The sequence below is a fragment of the Epinephelus lanceolatus genome, chromosome 9, assembly GCF_041903045.1.
Source record: "Epinephelus lanceolatus isolate andai-2023 chromosome 9, ASM4190304v1, whole genome shotgun sequence".
Taxonomy (NCBI): Eukaryota; Metazoa; Chordata; class Actinopteri; order Perciformes; family Serranidae; genus Epinephelus; species Epinephelus lanceolatus.
The window spans coordinates 24,330,515-24,349,118 of NC_135742.1; the positions used below are offsets into that span (position 1 = coordinate 24,330,515).

Genomic DNA, 18,604 nt, shown 5'->3' on the forward strand with positions numbered 1-18,604 from the left:
TATTTATGGTGAGAAATGACGCTGGTGCTGCACTGAGGCAAGCCCAAACAAATGTCTGGAAATGCCATACTCCCCACAGAAACTGTAAACTGACAATCCAGTGCATTTAGAACAATATAATGCAGAAAGGTAAAGGACTCATAAGGCCACCCTCAAGGATTGTTAAAATAACAACCTGCCATGTAATAGAATATGACTTTGATATATCTGTATTAGAGCCAGACGGATACATCAGCCAGAGCAACACTATTTGCATATTTTAGCTTTTCACTGATTTATCTCTGGAGCATATATGTAAATAGTGTTGTTATGATACTGGAATTTCCAACTTTGATACAATACCTTGAAAAAAATTAATATTTGATACCATTTTTGATACCACAGGGAAAATATTAACATTGATACTGAGGGCATAACAGTTACATCTAAAACATTAATATAACAAGGCTATAACATGACAGTGAGGACTTAACTCTCTTTTGGTTAGTAGAGGAATGACTGCAGTAAATATTAACAATAAGAGAGCGAGAAAGTGCAACTGGTAGCACAGCTGGTACCTGTGTATTGATACTACACAGAATGAGCATTGAAACCATTTAAAATATTCAGTATATGTGTCAATATATTGACAACACTAATGTGGACTAAACAAAAAGTGCAGTACAGAAATGCCTTTTGATTGAAGTTCTATCTGTTGATCAAAAAACTCTTAGTTTGCTAGCATATTTACAGAAACAAGGAGTAAAATTATTAATATCACTAATATTTTTTTTAACTTCATTTAATGGTCAAAATACAGGCTCAACTGCATAATAATTTGCTTTAATGCTTGTTATAGTTCACTATGGTTGGTACAGTATTGACTGTTTGTTAACCTTTTTAAATAAAGTTTTATAGTCTAGAATTCTGTAAAGTTTGTTGCTTATAGTTTTAATTGATACAAATTCAGTTTTACAGACATTAGCTGGTAGTGTTATAATGTCTGACATATCTGCCTCAAATATCAACATCCTGTATCATTTAGGTTCTAGTCTGACTCGTCAGATATGCCAGTGGTTGGTGATGTCAGTTGGCATTTCTCCTCCCTTTCTGCTCTCTGCATGCTACCGTGTTGCACAGGCACCACTGCTGCATTTTATGTTTAGTAACGCCCAAGATGATTTTGATTGGTTGAGAGAAATACAAACAACCCAGGGTGTTTTCCCCCTATACCAGGACGATAATGGATGCTTCCAGACGTTTCTCTAGCACTGACACAGTGCTGTGGAGATAGGTCTGGCTATATGAGACTAGTTTAGCTCCAATCTGCAGTGCAACTGTAATCGAGATTAATAGCAAAATATTTTTTTCTAAATCAGCCACTAAGATGCTTTTTTGTTTGTCCCTAAGATTCAAGGGGAAGGGGTTTCTTTCTAGTCTCCCCATTTTGGCACAGATTTCGCAATCTATTCAAGGATCTGAGTGTAACAGAGCCAGATACAGATTCCTCTGTCAATGAGGGATTTGCTCAATAATTGAGTATTAAGTAAATGTTTAATTTCAGTCAGGAGTTCTACCTTTACTGTTTCTGTGCTGGAAAATGTTTCCAATATTACTACTGTTGTCATCATTACCATCGTGACATACTAAATCCAACAGGTATGTTGTCTGAGAAGTGTCAGTGAATCTATTAAGTGCAAGAAATGGTGGAAATTAGTGGAAATAAAAAGCTGGCTGAGGATGAAACAAAACATTCTCTCCCACTGTAGCACGAGGCATCACAGACAGGTGATTTGGAAGAGTTAAACAAGGTGACATTTTTCTTTTTGACTGCACCTCTCCCTCAGAGGATAGAGTACGGTTGTGTTCTCGTGGGACTTTTAAAAGAATTGCATTATGTCCCATTTTAACTGAGTCATGAGTTCAGTGGCAGGTGAACTCCGAGTCCTCGTGGAGTTCTCATAGTTTCAGGACAGTATATTAAGTCTGAATAGAGTCTGAAAACTTGGGCCGCTTCAGCCCTGCGTCTATTAACCAGACTGATTGAATTATGGTCTGGCTGCTCGGATCCTGTCTGTTGCTGACTCAAGCCCAGTTGTGACGGATGGTTCAAGCCTTTGTTTTAAATTATGGAGTCTGTGTTCTCTGCAAGTGCTCAGATGCTGCGTACATGCAAGAGAGGGAGACAAGGAGACTTGTGAGGACAGTGTCTGTCCACGGTGATGCTCTTTCTCTCTCTTCCTGCACGTCTTCACTCCGTATTTCCACTTTCGACTGTACCTCTCCACTTATGAAGATGAATGGGAGCCTGGCCCTGTGCTGACATATTGCTGCTGTCATTCTTCTCTCTTGCCCTCATCTTTTCTGCTTCCCTCTCTCGTTCGAGTATTTCTAACTCCCTGTTTTTGTCTTCCACAGGTCAGTCTGGGTTTGTCACGTTAAGGCGCATGTTGAGGCATCTTTACGTACTGTACTATTTATGATAATATGTATATACGGGAGTGAGCAGCAGCGTGTGCTTTGACATGTGATATGTAATCTGTCTGCAGAGGGAAGGCAGTTTTAACACCCGCTGCTGTTAATGCTGACTTAAACCGCTCCTCTGTCAGTTCAGGGGCCGTGCAAGCGTAATGTAGCTTGTGAGGAGGAGCTGAAGCACAGGATAAGGAGTTGAAAGTGTGTGTGTGTGTGTGTGTGTGTGTGTGTGTGTGTGTGTGTGTGTGTGTGTGTGTGTGTGTGTGTGTGTGTGTGTGTGTGTGTGTGTGTGTGAGTGAGTTATGTGCCAGGCTGCAGTAATCAGCCTGACCCAGCCTATACCCTCTTTGAAGCTGCTGCAGGCCAATACTGCAGAGCATAACGCTGCCACTAGAGGGCTGTTAGGCCAAATTGAAATCTGACACGGAAGCAAAGAGTAAATTTCACTTCTACCATGGCTCTCTTTGGAAACTAGAATAGCTATAAATACTAATTCACAATCGTATTGTACAGGGAGTGTCTTTCTTCCTCTAAACTAATCTCACCACAGTCCCTGATGCTGCTTTGCCAACACCCCCTTCTGTTGGCCTTGAGAGTGTGTAGACCTCCATGTGCCTTCTTCTATATTTTATATGTCTCCAACCGCTTCTTTTGGAGGAACTTGTCCATCACGGTGAAGAAGTTTCACATCCCCACCTCCTTATCTTTACCTTCACTGAGCAGCCGAACTGACCTATCTCAGTAGTGCAACAACATGGACGTGATCCCTTGCTGTCTACGGCTGCACAATATGCAAAGAAAAAAAAAATCATAATGCTTTTACTTTAAAAATATTTACGATGATGATGATGATATGATCTTTGCTGGGGTCTGAACCGAACAAGCATGTTCCCTTACATCTGGAGTATAACTTGTAGGCTGGGGCATCTCTGTAGAACCACAATGCTTCATTTATAATGGTGTGTTGTGATTTCAATTAATAGTGCAGGCCTGCAGGGAACTCTGAGATGGAGGTACTGGATGAGTTTATTCTTGAATGATGGCTGGGCAATTAATCAAATTTCATTTTCAATTACGATCAGGGCTTCCAATGATCATGAAAATGGCAGAATTTAGATAAAAACAATTATCGTGTCACATTCCATTTGGCAATGATGTTCTCGTTTTGTCTTGTATTATCAACTCAGTGCACCCCTTTCCTTTAGAGCAGTGTACTCAGCATTGCCAACTCTGTGACTTCCTAGCTAGATTTAGCTGCTTTTCACTTTTGGTGACTTTTTGTCTAAGGGCACAGGTTTTGTTTCAATTTTAGGGGGGACACATATGAAAGGGGGTTTAGGGGTACTCCGCCAGAAAATTGTAGCATCAAACGCTTAATTTCCTGCATTCTTGTGAATTTCTTTGCAGTAATTTGTTGTTTGGTGGGGATAAATGCATGTTCTAAATATTTAGGGGGAATGTGGCCCCTGCATCCTCCCCGAAATCAACACCAATTTGTATTTCTAAAAAGTGTCAAACAACAAATTTCAGCAACTTATTCAGACCATCTGGGAAAAACAAGAAATAGATACAAATATAATAATATATAATAATATATATATATATATATATATATATATATATATATATATATATATATATATATATATATATATATATATATATATATGTATATATATATATATATATATGTAATATATAATAATATAATTAATAATATTAATAATAATAATATAATTATATATATATATAATAATACTGTAGTTTATGCCCATGCATGCTGTTCAGAGTAATCACAGTATACAGCTCTTCAGCCAACAGCGCAAGGTCTGTCCCTCTCCTCTTGTGCCATGTTTATATTTATATATGATATATTTTATTCATCCGTCCCATTTGTCGTATTTTTTATTATGTTTAATGTTTAAGAAAATGCACTGTTTAAAAAGCCAAAAAAATATGTTCAATAAATTCACTTACTTTTTATGTTAAATAGTCATGATTACAGTATTGTCCAAAATATTAGTGAATATAAATTTTGCCTAATTGTGTGTAATCATGTTGCCATAACTAAAACTATGAATTTATGCCTGGTTTATCTGTGTGGTTTTAGGCAATGTGTGTGTGTGTATGTGTGTGAAACATCAGACAACTGCAAAGTGTGTGATAAGTTGAAGAAAGACAGCTGACTCACTATCAGTGTTTATGTTGATTCCTCCCCCAACTTTTCCCCCACCAGTCTTTTAGTTTCTGTTCTCTGAGACATCACGACATGGGCAATAAACCACCACAAGCAGCACACGTGGACAGCTGTAGCCCTTTATCCTGCCAACAAGAGGGGGTCGACACGGGGTGCAGAGGGCACGTCTGTCCCAAACCTAAATCAACCCTGTTACAAGACCGGAGTGTGGCCTATGCTTTATAATGACTGGTAACCTCCCCGAGCCACATACTCTCAGTCAGTCAGTGAGACTCCTGCCTCTGTAAGAGTTTGCCAGTGCGTCTTTGTCCACTGGCCCAATGACTTGAGACTAACTTGAGTTTTGCTTCAGATGCCAGTTATGTTTTTGTAGGTTTTCCGAACTCAAAGATCCCCTCCAGACATATAGAAATATCTGCTTTGAATAATAATTTGTGTCTGACTTGGTCTTTCCACAAAAGAAGTTCAGTTACCTTGTTAAAAATCTTAAAATTATATCTACTCCTCCTGCCTCATAAAAACGTATAACAAAACTTAAATTACTGGACACAAGATGTCTCCTACTTCACTGAAAAGTCCATTCTCAGTGTATGTTCAATGGGGGCTACAAGTTTCACTTTTCATATCACCTACCAAACTAGTTGCCAAGTCACAAGATCATGCTTATACATAGACTAGTTAAACTCAGATATGAGGTTATACTTCATTCTACTTAACTTAAACCTGTTGTCCTTATCCGTGGACACTTTTTTGTGCCATCAAGTGGTAGTGACACCACAATACACTAATCCATGTAAAATCAAGATGGCAGCCATCTCTGCCAAGTCGGTCTTCAGCTGATCCCGACACAAACGTGGACAAGGTCTAAAACCTGAACACATTTTACGGTTGAAACTTGTTTATTTATAATTAATAATGTTTGTAGTTTGAAACGGCAACAAATTTGACCAACTTTAGCAACAGTAACAAGCTAAGACCCTGTTAATTAGGAAGTACTTGTTTGAAGATATTGGGACTTCATTAAGGTCTCGTTTGAGGACATTGGGACTTCATTATCGTTGACAGTGTTTAGTTTTTTTTATACTTATCAGGTCCTATTGATCCCAAATAGCTAGGAGAAATTAAAAATGCGTACAGTACAAAAGTTCGGGTCTCAGGAGGATATTAAAGAGAAGGCAGACATCTCTACGTCCGATATCTCCAACACTCGGCAACTCACACCAAAACAGGTTAGACTGACAAATAGCACTACAGGGAAGAAGAATTGAATTGAATTGAATTTGATTTTTGGGTGAACTGTCCCTTTAAGCTTCCAAAACAAACAGAAAGTAAAACACATTTTTTAGTGTAGGGGGGCTTGAACTTAATTGGCCTCTGGGGAAAAACTCCTACATCACTCTGCACCTTAAGGAGGTCTTATCAATCAGGACCTGATAAGTTGTCTTTCGTCTCCTCAGATGAGTCGAGTTACTCTCTGCAGGCTGAGCCAAAGGAGGTTTATGTCAGAGGGAAAGAGTTGCAGTCCCCTTTTCGTGGAAGACCACAGGATAATTTGTCATGTCTTCATGGACATTAGTGTCCGGAGTCCCCTGCCCCACATTCTTTGGCAGTGGAGCTCTCATCACTGTCCAAACTCAATGTTGTGGACAGGAGAGACATCCCACGTGATGTTTTTGCCCAGGTCACGGTCCAGTGGCACTGAGAAGTGCGTAGCCTTCTTTCTACATTGCCCCCTCCTTCCCCTCTCCTACAAGCATTTATCTCTCTGCATGGTTTTGGCAGCGATGTGCTTTTCCCAGCATTTAGCCAGGAGAGGGAGAGAGGAGGGGAGAGGTAGAGAAAAGGAGGCCTTTTCAATCAGGGAATGGCGGACGCTTTATTAAAAGAGGCAGGGCCTTTTGAGAGGCTGGCCCCTCCGTGCTCCCCCCACCCCATGTGTCTGGCCCATTGTCACGGGGCGGTGGCAGCAACCCCCCCGCCAGGCGCTTTGTCACTGTAAGTCACCTCACAGACTGAAACAGACCAGCTCTGAAAAAAACACACCCATTCTCCACAGTAACTCTACGCTATTCTGGTATCGCCTGGTCCGTGAAAAAAAAAGATTGTCTGGCTGTCACAAAACATACAGGAGACACAGAGATGGGCGTGACGTGTGGGGAAGAAGGGACAGGAGAAAGGAGGGATAAAGTTGGGGTGACGCAGAGTGTTTGGGGTGCAACAAAACCTCAAAGGTGGAGAGGATAGATGAGGTGGAGAGCAGAACATAGAGTGTGATGGAGGAAGACGGAGGGTTAGAAAAAGATGGAAAGGAAAGAGCAAAAATTATAAAAGGAGTTTGAGGCAAAAAGCACGAGAGAAAAGTTAAAGAAAATGGGTAGCCAAAAAGTGAGCCAGGATGTAGGCAGGAAGCGCTTGGTGAGAGTGTGGGGTACCCATTTGTTTTTGGCTGTGTGTGAAATGTGTGTCTTTAGATACAGGCAGCATTCCTCCAGAGATAAACCCCTGGGCCCCCCGTCCCCTCATCCCCCACCCTCCCCAGTCTCTCCACCCACCATGCTTACTCAAGTGTGTGTGTCAGGGTGTGTGTGTGTGTGTGTGTATCCGTGTTTACGTTGGACGGGGGTCTGCGTGCCCTGTATCGCAGCATTCGCAGGGGGCAACAGAAAAGAAAGCTGGTGGGTTTGAGAGAAACAGAAAACGTAAGAAAGAGAGAGTGGAGGGTCAACAGGCATGCCAGTCAAGACCGTCACTTTTGGAGTGAGTACCACCATCTCTGCTGTTCTCTGTCTCCTCTTCACCTTCCTCCCTCTACTTCTTCTAACTTCATCTCTTTTCCTGTCACTCTCTCTGTCCCTTCACATTATATCTCTCCACCTATACACGTCTCTACCACTGTTATTTCACGCTGCCTCTTTTTGCAATGTTTTCTTCTGTTATAAAATCCTCGGTTGCATTTTCTCAGATGTAATGCACCTGCCAGTGCTCCCTGTCTTTCACATCAGACAGTGATGGGCCAGTACTTCGTCACTGGCTTTGTTCCCAGTTTTACAATCCATTTCTTTCATATTTACTTTGTCTCGTACACTTGAATATTAATATATCTGTATTTACTCTTTGTCCATTGAGTTCAGGCTCTTTTTTATTTATTCAGCACATGTCTCTCTGTGTTTGCTCTCTGTTTGCTAAGTACCATTCTGTCCTCGTGAACTTGTTCTAGAGACTTCCTCCGAGCTCCGCTTTCAAGGCTTATCCTTGTTTTTTGGTCTTGAATATGCCCTTGTCGTTAGTAATAACAAAGGACAATGATCAACAGAGGGATGTAGATTATGGAGATTTAAACATTGATCCTGCTTAGTAAGGAAATGATGCATCACTTGTTAAAATTTGTCTTAATCGAAGCCTCAAACATAACCTGTCCTGATCAAACTCATCAGGCTGAGCCTCCCTTTGCAACATGGGAGGGAGCTTGTGATGCATGTGCATCCAAGATTAGTGTAAGTGCGTATATGTGTGGGTGTGTATCGTGTTCTGTTTTTCCTCCTTAATCTTGTTTTTGACTCCATTTGTTGCTCTGTTTGATGTTCAGATTGTATGATGTCAACCAGGATTAGCTGTGGTAAGTAAACTAGAGGTCAGTAAACTGATTAGCGGGTCAATTAATGAGGTTCTTTCAGCGTGGCTTCACTCACAACTATAGACTGTTTAATTTACTGAGCCTGCAGAGGTACGCTCACAAGGCCCCGCTGCCTGGATGTGTGTGAGCGGTAATTTTGTGTCAGTGACAGCTTACCTGGGGAGATAGGAGAGGAGATGATGCAACTTGCAGAAATGTGCCTGTTGTGTTTATACTTTATCTGTGTGAGGATGAACTGCAGTTATTTTACAATGCTGTCAGTAGCTGTTGCTTTTTCACGTCTTGACGTATTTCATCATTGTTTATTTCTCCCAAAGATAGAGACATTTGCATGTAAACAAAAGTGGTCACTGATTAATTTTAACAGCCAAACCTCCCCTGTGTAACTGTAGCAGTAAAACAGGAGGTATATGCATCCTTTACTTAAGTAACTGTAGCAGTACAGCAGTGTAAAAATACTATACTTAAAATACTATATTTAAAATTGTTTGTAAAGTACAGAAGTATCATACTTAAAGTATCATGCAGTATGACCCATTTCATAGTGTTATATACAGTATATGTGCATTGTAATTTGAGTCATATAAATTGTACTCAGGGTTTTAATGCTGTAGTTGGTGAAAATTGAGCTATTTTTACTACTTTTATATATACTGTTGGATTGATTTAAAACATTTTAGGAACTGATCTTGTTTTGTTGGTAAAATCTTGAGTTAATATAGCTGTCAAATTAATGTAGTGGAGTAAAAAGTACAATATTCTACTCAAAAATGTAGTAGTGTAGAAGTCATAGACTGTAAAAGGTAGAAGTTTAAAGTATCATAAAAAAGAAACACTCAAACAAAGTATAAGTACTTCAAATGTTTACAGAGGTAGGTAATCCAGGCACTCCAAAATGTATAAGTGAGGAAGGAAATAGTAAAGAGACTTTATTGTAGTGGCTAAATCATTAAAAGAGTCAACATGTTTCAACCACTGTAGGTTATTATTTGGGTTCCCTGTTTTCCATGAGCACCCAACTTTTTACAGAGCTACTAGTCACCTCTTTTTTCCACTTCAAACTCTCACTTGAGTGCAGTATTTGAATAAATGTACTTAGTTACTTTCCACCACTGCAAAAACAACCTCTCTGAGCAGATAAATTGCAGAATTCAGAGAAGTTTTAATGTTTACTTTTACAGTGTTAGACTTCAAAATATAGATTTCAGATCAGCCCAGTATCTGAATATATTATACTTTCTCTCTGTCCCTCCAGACGGTTATATTCTCTATAATTACCATTGTGTTACTGTGCTTAAAAACACAGGATGTTTACCATATCTTGATCCTATCCTCCATAGGTTCCAAACCCTATCTTCTCCCTATGGCTTTCACCCTCTTTGTCACCCCCACAAAAGATCACAATAACCATGACAATCTCATCTACAGGCGCAGAGGCTGCAGCAGCCTGCAGATATAAAGAGACAATCAATGAGTACGGCAGGGACAAACAGTGGGATACAGAGAGGGGGAGGCTGGGAGTGTGAGAAAGTAAATAGTAAAAATGGGACAGGACGCTTCGCCACATACAGGGAATAGAAGCAGACAGACAGCCAGATTTACATACAGACAGACAGCGTTGAGTGGGGGAGTGTAACAGCTTCATCCCAGTGCCTCGCTCACTTGCTTCCTGTAAATGTGTCCATAGCTGAACGGTCCCATGGGTCTCAGTTTGACTGACTCTACACTTACTACAGCTCTGTAGCCGGAAACAGCCCACTGCCTGCTCAACCTCTTCAAGCAGCCTCAGAGATGAAGGCAGAGATGGAGGCCTGAGAAAAAAGAAAAAGGCCAGAGAGGAAAAAAAAAAATCAATTTCTAGAACAAATGCAAGTCAGCAGAAAAAGGGGTGATGAAATGGCTGTTTAAGCACTCTGCAGTAATTTCCATATCCACTGCTCAGTGTTGTCCTAACATGTATAGAAACCGTCCAATCACGCTGTGGTGTAAATACATCGAGATATTGAGTTTAATGGGGAGCTGACGTTCTCCAGATTTTGGTGTGCTTGCACAATTCATGTTTAAAGTTCAGGAAATTGTTGCAAGTGAAGCAGGACTTGTGACATGCTGAACATACGTATGCACCTTATTCTCACCTTTCTGCCGGCTGTACAAATAGCTGTGGTGGCACTTGAAATATTTATGATTTGCACCTGGTGCTGTGTCTGCAGATTCATGCAGTTGTTGGTGTGTGTGTTTGTGTGATGCGTGTGTGTGTGTTTATGAGAGAGAGAGAGAGAGAGAGAGAGAGAGAGAGAGAGAGAGAGAGAGCCTCTGTCTGTGTATTGTGACTTTTATGGTAATTTTAATAGAAATGCTGAGATTCTCTTGAGCAGATAATAGTTTCATATCCAAGTAAAATCTTTGGCAGAGAGATTCTCCCTTTGACATTCAGTGGAAGAGCTCCAGGATTTGTCTCTGGATTGCATTAGCAAAACGGTCTTGGCTCCCTCTTCTGTAGCAATGAGACCTGATCAGACGTGGACTAGCTTGTCTAGACTGTTTGGAAGGACATGACATACTGACTGGTCGAAAGATTATTATAGGGATTAGACAGAAAAACAATACAAATTCTGCTTATTTTTTCTTTGGTCAAAGTTCTTATACTGTATTTCACATCCATATTAAGGCCCTCATTTGTGATGGGGAGTTATAAGTTGAAATTGCTTCATTTTAAGGGTCACAAGTTATTAAAAAGGGTTTCAAACCCCCGATATGCCTGTTTATGCTTGATTTATAATCAGGAATATAGTTATAATCAAATATGTCTGACTAGAGATGGGACGATATACGATTTTATCACGGAACGCGATAAAAGACTCAATAATACTCAATAAGTTGAGTATCATGTCCAGCAGCACCCAAAGAGACTGCTGGGCAACCAACAATAAAAGAGACCTTGCAAATACAGGCTGTAAATGCACCAACCTCAAAAAAGAAACAAGATCTTAATCAAGCATTGTCATATTTCATGTGGAAAGGGATGATTCTATGTCAAATATTTGAAAAGCCAAGGGTTTTAAAAGAGGTTTATTACACTAAAAAAGATGTGTCCTATCTGTGAAGCAATAAAAATGTGTTTCTTTACAAAAAAGTATGCTAAAGTTTTGAGCTTATTTCAGTGATTATTATAATGATACTGTGAGTCACAGTCATTTTGACCAGGGCAATCATGACGTGAAATTTCCATATCGTCCCATGCCTAGTCTAGATTTCATGGTACAGTTACCGTCTCAGAAAATATCACGGTTTCACGGTATTAGACTGTGATTGTTATCATTTGAAATGACCCTTAAATAAATGAAAACACAAGGTTTTTCTAGTTGAACAAACACTTTATTTTAAAGTATGTAAAGTATGGCTAGTAAAAAATGTCTGACAGGCAATCAAGAAGACACAAGATGTGCTGTCTGGTTGTATTATTTTTTAAATACTGTAGCTGACCGTCAACTTTCATACCCCCAGATATGCTTTCACGGTGTACTGCTGGAACCATAATGTAAAGTGACAGTTCACTGAGCTGGGAATATCGTGTCATTGCCTTTAAAGTCACCACAGACAGCATCCGTTGCTGAAATCATTAACTAGCATAATGATACAAACAGTTAAATGAAAGCTCTGTTGCTGAGATTATTGTGATTCCAATACAGCTTTACGGTATCTGTAGGTAATCCTGCAAATGTGTGCATGCAGCCACTGCTAAGAGACAGGAGATGGGGAACAGTTGACACAAAGATTTGCTTCAGATGGAGAGACAGCATCCTAAAGTTATAACAGACATTTTCAATCCTGCTACAGACACATAACAGCAAGTTCTCCAATCCTGGTCTTTACAGTTAGATCACAAACACAGTTTTAAGACCGTGAGAGTCTTTTACTCTCCTATTCATGCCTCACACATTGTGTTAAATCTTATCCTCACACACACACACACACACACACATTCAGTCTGAATCCATTCAGAATCGTCACAAACACACACACAATCGATCTCTTGTTTAAATGATGATTCTTCAGGTCTAGTCGTCTGTTGCAGAGGATCTCCGTGGCCGGGATGTTGATCTCAGGCATGCCTCCTCGTGCATACATACGCGCACATACGTATATATTGACTTTACGAACACTGCAGTCCGCCAGCAAGGGAGTGATGTCATTCTGTCTGCTGCAGCACCAGCAGAGGAGGCAAGCGAGGAGGGGGACAGAGAGGGGGAAATGTAAGAGGCTAAGGGGAAGAGGAGAGAAGGAAGGCAACAAGCTGAGATAAAGACGAGGAGAGGGGAGTTCAGGGCAGAGGATTTTCTGTGATGAGATAGGGGAATAATTTGACTTTGTAATTTTGAGCTTCATTATGAGGAGCCTTGCGCTGTCTTAGCCTGAGGACAGTTGCACAACAGTGTGTTGATATTGCTAATGTTAACCGTGGAGCTGCTGAACAAGTTATTGTCTGTTTCTTTTGCTCCAAAACAGTCTGATTAATGTGCTTGCTCATTTTTTGCACAGCCCCAGTGCCCGAGGCTTGTCCACTCTCTATGGGAATAATGGGAGAGGGACACATTCATCTAAATCGTCCGGCAAGACACAGCAGAGGAATTACCACAGAGTGTTTCTTGGCTGCTTCTTGCATGTGTGTGTTCCTCTGGTACATGCATGTGCACTGTACCTGTTTATGTCTGAGTGAGCTGATGGGTGTGGTTCCCCTGCATCCTTATCTTACCACACCACACACTCACTTCTTGACGTAAGCAGATACACACAGAAACATGCAGGACGCACACATTAAAATACAGGACTGGCCACTAGGAGAGTAAATTTGCTGTAACCAGCTCGAGCCTTTCTGGGGGGATTCCAGTGTGAGTCTCTGTAGTCTTGTAAATTTCAGGCTGTTTCTGGGGGGCAGTGAGCTGAGTCTGGGGGCTGGGAATCCAGCAGAGGGGCCTCAGCCAGGGTCTCTATGGTTTCACCATGCAAGCATTTGCTGTGGGACCATGTATATTGTGTTAGGTTGTGTGTGTCTTGCATCAGCTGTATTTACTCCCACTTTGATGGAAGGATTTTTCTTGTGTCACCATGGCAGGGTCTGCAAACAATCCACCACAGTGTGTGTAGCTGCTGTATGGGCAGTATATTACTTGTATAATATGATTCACATTGGTGAAGTCTGTCTTTTGATAATTAAAAAGTATTTGCAAGAGCAGGGATTTTGAAGCTTTTCTGTTTCAAGGCCCATCTGTTCATGCATGTAACAGCCAAGGCCCGTCTCACTGCACTTATCCACAGCAGCTGGCAGCACCAGTTCCTTCACTTTTGCCAAGGTTTCTAGTTTTTGGTGCACCTCTAGATTGTGTAACCAAAGAAAGGACAGACCTTTTTTTGTATTTGTAGTCAATGTATTTTCTTCAACTGGCTTTCCAGCAAGAGTTGGGCATCAAGATGCCTCTTCAGCTTGGAAGGCTTTAGCACATCATTTGAGAGCGTCAAGCCACACGCCACACATTGGGATTTGAGCTCTGTGTTGTCACCTCCATTGACAAAACCATATTTAATGTAATCCAGATTGTATCTACGCACAATTAGCACAAGTAGGTTAGTTGTTGTCTTTTGGCTCTAGGAACTTTTCCATTATTTGCCACACTACAGCCTACACCTGTTAGCTTATCTGTAAACAAACAATGTAAAAAGTGAGTGGCCTACTTGCTCTAACTTGAAAACATTTTGCAGCCCACTAGAGGGCACTAATGGCCGACACAGACACGGTGGTTCAGAAACTCTGACATAGAGTACAATAGCTTGAACTTTAACTCTAAGAAAATGGTTGTTTTCAATGATCAAACCTACAATGCATTCATTAATCAGATTCATAAAATATTTTTGTGAAAATCTCACTTCTAGAACTATTGCCCGTCCTGGATTCACACACACATGATACGATACTTTAATCATTCTTAAGTCGCGATACAATATTATGCCGATTTCAAGTGTCTTCTAATATGCTAAGTATTGCAATAACATATATTGCGATTTTTTTACTTTTGTTCAACTGCAAATTACGTCCCCAAAGTAAAAATTTGTTAGCAACTGTTTTATCTAATGAGGTCAAGTTTTCTCTCGGTTCATCTCACTGCAGTCATTTTTATTGCAACAAAATGTGTCTAGTTGGCTGAAAAAGCAGTTGATTTTAATATCCTATTAGGATACCAAAAATGTCATTTGCATTTGCAACATTTATAAAATTAAAAAATCAGTAGTTCGGTGTATCAATACTACTATCAGACTATGTATCGTATCGTATTGTATCGTATCGCATGGTATCGTATCGATACGGTATTGCCGCGCAACATATTGTGTTACCAGCTATATCGATTTTTCCCCCACTCCTAGTACAAGTACAAGTAGTGTTAAACCAAACACATTCACAAAGATTCATTTGTAGAAAGAGTGCTGTTTTGGGATCGTGTGTCTCAGTATGGTGATCGTAACTCCAGTAACAGGTGTGTGCGTGTGTGTGTGTGTGTGTGTGTGTGTGTGTGTGTTACTGGGGTCAGTGTGCTGCTCTGCTGCATTCTGGAAAGAGGAGGAGGTTTGTGGGTTTCCTTCAAAGTAAAAGTGAAAAAGAGAGTCTGATGGGAGTCAGAGAGTAGGAAGAGGAAGAACATGGCTCACCAAGACAGCTTGGCAACTGTGAGTAAATCGTTAACTGAGACACTCGACAGACCAAACTAGAGACAATTGTCTAGAGACTTGTACTTTTCATTTTGTTATATCTTTTTATTAATGTAGTTACCTAAATATCATATAGTAGATTTATAAATGCATTTCAGTAGCTGTACAGTACATCCAGTGTGTCTCTTGTGTGTGTGGGACTGTCTGATCAGTGTTTTGCCTGTCAGCATGTGTGCGAGTGTGACTCAGAGGCTTTGTACTGCAGAGTGTGCCTCCAAATTGTCTGTGAGCAAAAGCTCAAAACAAAAACATCTTTTGGAGAAAATGACAGTGACTCAGAGGCAAGTGGCTTCGCATGAGTCAGTGTACTCACACAAAAGCCCAGGATTTATTACTGCACACACCGGATGCTTCAAACTGTCGGAAGTTCATCTGATAAGTAGAAACTTTGCCATTGCAAACATTTCATCTCTATACCAGATATAAGAGTCATTGTCACTTAGTGTTTTGCTGCTTCAATCAGCTGGAAGCAACTTTTCCTTTAAAAGTTTCCTGTTCCCCTGCCATCGCCCCTGTCTTCTTTTAAAGTGACCTCTCTCTTTGCACAGCCGCTGCACCATTGGTGTCATGCTGAGGGTGAGTTGTGTCATTTGTTGCTATGCCTCAACTTCAGGCATGTGGATCCTTTCTCTGTTTTTTTACTCAAGCTCACTCCATCTTTGTCAAAAGAGGACCAACAACCCTGTCACAACAATAGATGACACAGCTTAAACTGATGTGTTATGAAGAAAAACACTTTCTTTGGTGTGTGTGTGTGTGTGTGTGTGTGTGTGTGTGTGTGTGGGTGGGTGGGTGTGAGTGTGGGATGGCAGCATTTGTTGATTTCCTTTGGACCAGAAAATTATACATGAATTCGTTCCCTGCATTTGTGTGAAAACAAACACTGAATGATTGGATGATGATTTTCCTGACCAGCATGTTGAGATAGCTGGTTAGATGATGTAGGGAGGGGATGGGCGAGGGGAGAGAGGAGATTATGTAAATGAAAAGGGAAAAAGTGCAGGGTTTGCCGCAGTCGAGCTTCTCCCTGTGGTTCTCCCTCTGTAGCTGCCACTTCTCCTCCTCTCATCTCCCTCGCTCTCCCCCTGTGCCGCATGAGTGATCCTGTTTCAGCAGCACCCCTGCCTGCCTGGGAGAGGCATGAAGCCCTCAGACACAAACAAAACACAGACAAAAACACTAGACGTGCCATGTGCCGGCCCGTGAGCCGGGGCTCGCCAAGCCTTCCCTTTCTCTCTCTCCGTATTCACCTTGTGTATCTCTTTCTCTCTCTTTTATTCACACACACACACACACAAACTCAGAGTCCGGACAAAGAGCCAACAGTTGGCTGGGCACAACAGACACTCCGGTGGCTGTCGGTGTTATCACAGTTGCCTTATCACCTGAGTACAGAGGACAGAGTTGTGGACAAATTTTTAGAGTGTACTCCATCACATCACCTGCGTGCCCATCGCACCCTCAACACACATTTAAAGGTGCAGATGTTCAAACTGCACCGTCCAAAATCTCAAGGGCGGAGTGACATGAGAGGAAAACTGATGGATTACGAGTGAACACTTCAGTCCTTCAAAAAATGCCCCTAAATAAATATTAACCAAACTCTGTCTCCCTCTCCATTTTCCCTCTCTACTTCCTTCACTTTATGTGTCTCTCACTTTCTCTTACACCCCTTATCCCCCTCCTCTCTTTCCCTCTCTCCCTGTTACGCTTGCAGGCAGATGCTGGCAACAGTTTCCTCCGAGCAGCCCGTTCTGGCAACCTGGACAAGGCCTTGGACCATATCAAAAATGGCATCGATATAAACACAGCCAATCAGGTGAGAGAGCTGCACATTCATTCTCCAGATTGAATTGGTTTAGCTTCCGACTGGCGAGCTCATGAAACTGTAAGCCAATGATTTTTTATTTATGTTGCACTTGCCATCTTTGGCTTTCTATTCACTGTGTGAGAGTGACAAGAAAAGGAACAGAAATATTTGAGTATTTATGAGTTGTCTTGTGCCATCGATGGCTCTGAGGTACATCCTGCCAGGTTTTAGTCTTCCCTGTCTGCTTTCTAAGCAATTAAATTAAAATTCAGGAGGTGGCTGGACTGCCCATCTCTCATTCAGAAAACAAACAGGAATGTGTGAATGGAAACAGGCACAGTTTTGCTAATGTTATTTATGAGCAGTAAAATCGACAGTTTTCATTGAACAGCAGTATTTATTGGTTTATACAGAAAATTAGAACTTATACAACAAATATATGGTTTCATTTATGAAATGATGGTTCTGCATTTTGTTCTGCTCAACCAGTGTCCCTGTAAACCACCATGTGTTGTATTATCATTTCTATTTAACTGCGTTTTGAGTGTTCAGTGTGCATGATGTGTCTGACTTGATCACTGTGCTGTTATGTGCCTGTGCACTCAGTCATATTGTATGTGCATGCTCAGGTAGATGTTAATCAGTGTATGAAGGTGGCAGGTGGAGTTTACAGGGTCTCCAGGGAAGGTGATAAATGGGGCAGGGGTTTCTCCTTCGCCTTGTCTCTTCCATCCTGCCTCCTTTACTGTGACGGTTGTTCCCAGAGTGACCAGGAAGAGGCAGCGTTAGTGGGGCTAAGACCGCTGCCCTCAGGCTACTGAAACTTGGCCAGAATCGTGTGTGTGTGTGTGTGTGTGTGTGTGTGTGTGTGTGTGTGTGTGTGTGTGAGAAAGATTCCTCTGGCTCATTAATCTAACTTAGTCATGGTTTCCCTTCCATTCACGTATGCTGTCCTCAACATTTTGTAATTATTGCTGGTAATGCTTCTGGCAGGGTTTCTATGAGGCCCCACAGACCCCACACAACAACAGTGACACTGTACCATACAGTGCCCTTTACAGGCAAACTGCTCCACTATGATAAAGGGAGACACCCCATGGATTCAAAATATAATAACATGCAGAAATACAATCTGATACCAGAAAGTTGTTTTGACCTGCAAGATGAAATTCTCTTGAATGACACAATTTCATTTCATTCTTCTTGATATTCATCATATGAAATTGTGTTATATTTTCACTGTTTGGTGTTTACTGTGTTTGGGTTAAAGTGATAATCTACAACATACTCACCTGAATGAGAAGAAACCACACATGTTGCTTTGCAGTTTTGCACTTGAAGCCCCTATACAGTATGTATGATTTCTATGTGGTCTGGTGGTCTTTTGTTTATAAAAATGAAATGTTTTTGTGACATAAAGTTGCACATAAAGTTAACTTAGGGGTGGGCGATATGGCCAAAATCTTCGGTACATGTAATTTTAAAACACAGTAACAGTACACATCATATTGCTGTTATATAAAATCAATTAAATAAATGGTGGGGAAGGGGCGTCGGTGGCTTAGTGGTAGAGCAGGTGCCCCATGTACAGGGCTGTTGCTGCAGCGGCCCGGGTTTGACTCCAGCCTGTGGCCCTTTGTTGCATGTCACTCCCTCTCTCTCTCCCCCCCATCACACCTGTTTGTCCTATTAATTAAAGGCTAAAAATGGCCCAAAAGATATCTTTATAAAAAAGGGAGGGGAAAAAAAC

The 18,604-nt window shown here is 41.1% G+C and overlaps 1 protein-coding gene across 17 annotated transcripts in view; it reads left to right on the forward strand.

The window, feature by feature from the left end:
* Nucleotides 1–18,604, forward strand: part of ank1a (ankyrin 1, erythrocytic a) — a 119,093-nt gene that overhangs the window by 58,994 nt on the left and 41,495 nt on the right. For 13 of the 17 annotated variants that reach the window (XM_033618906.2, XM_078170709.1, XM_078170716.1 and 10 more), the window contains one exon: nt 16,762–16,863. In XM_033618906.2, the coding sequence (XP_033474797.1) occupies nt 16,762–16,863 (102 nt within the window). Of the gene's footprint in view, nt 1–7,206; nt 7,409–8,248; nt 8,268–16,761; nt 16,864–18,604 lie in introns of those variants that run through there. The other 4 variants (XM_078170718.1, XM_078170719.1, XM_078170720.1 and 1 more) reach the window with 2 other exon arrangements.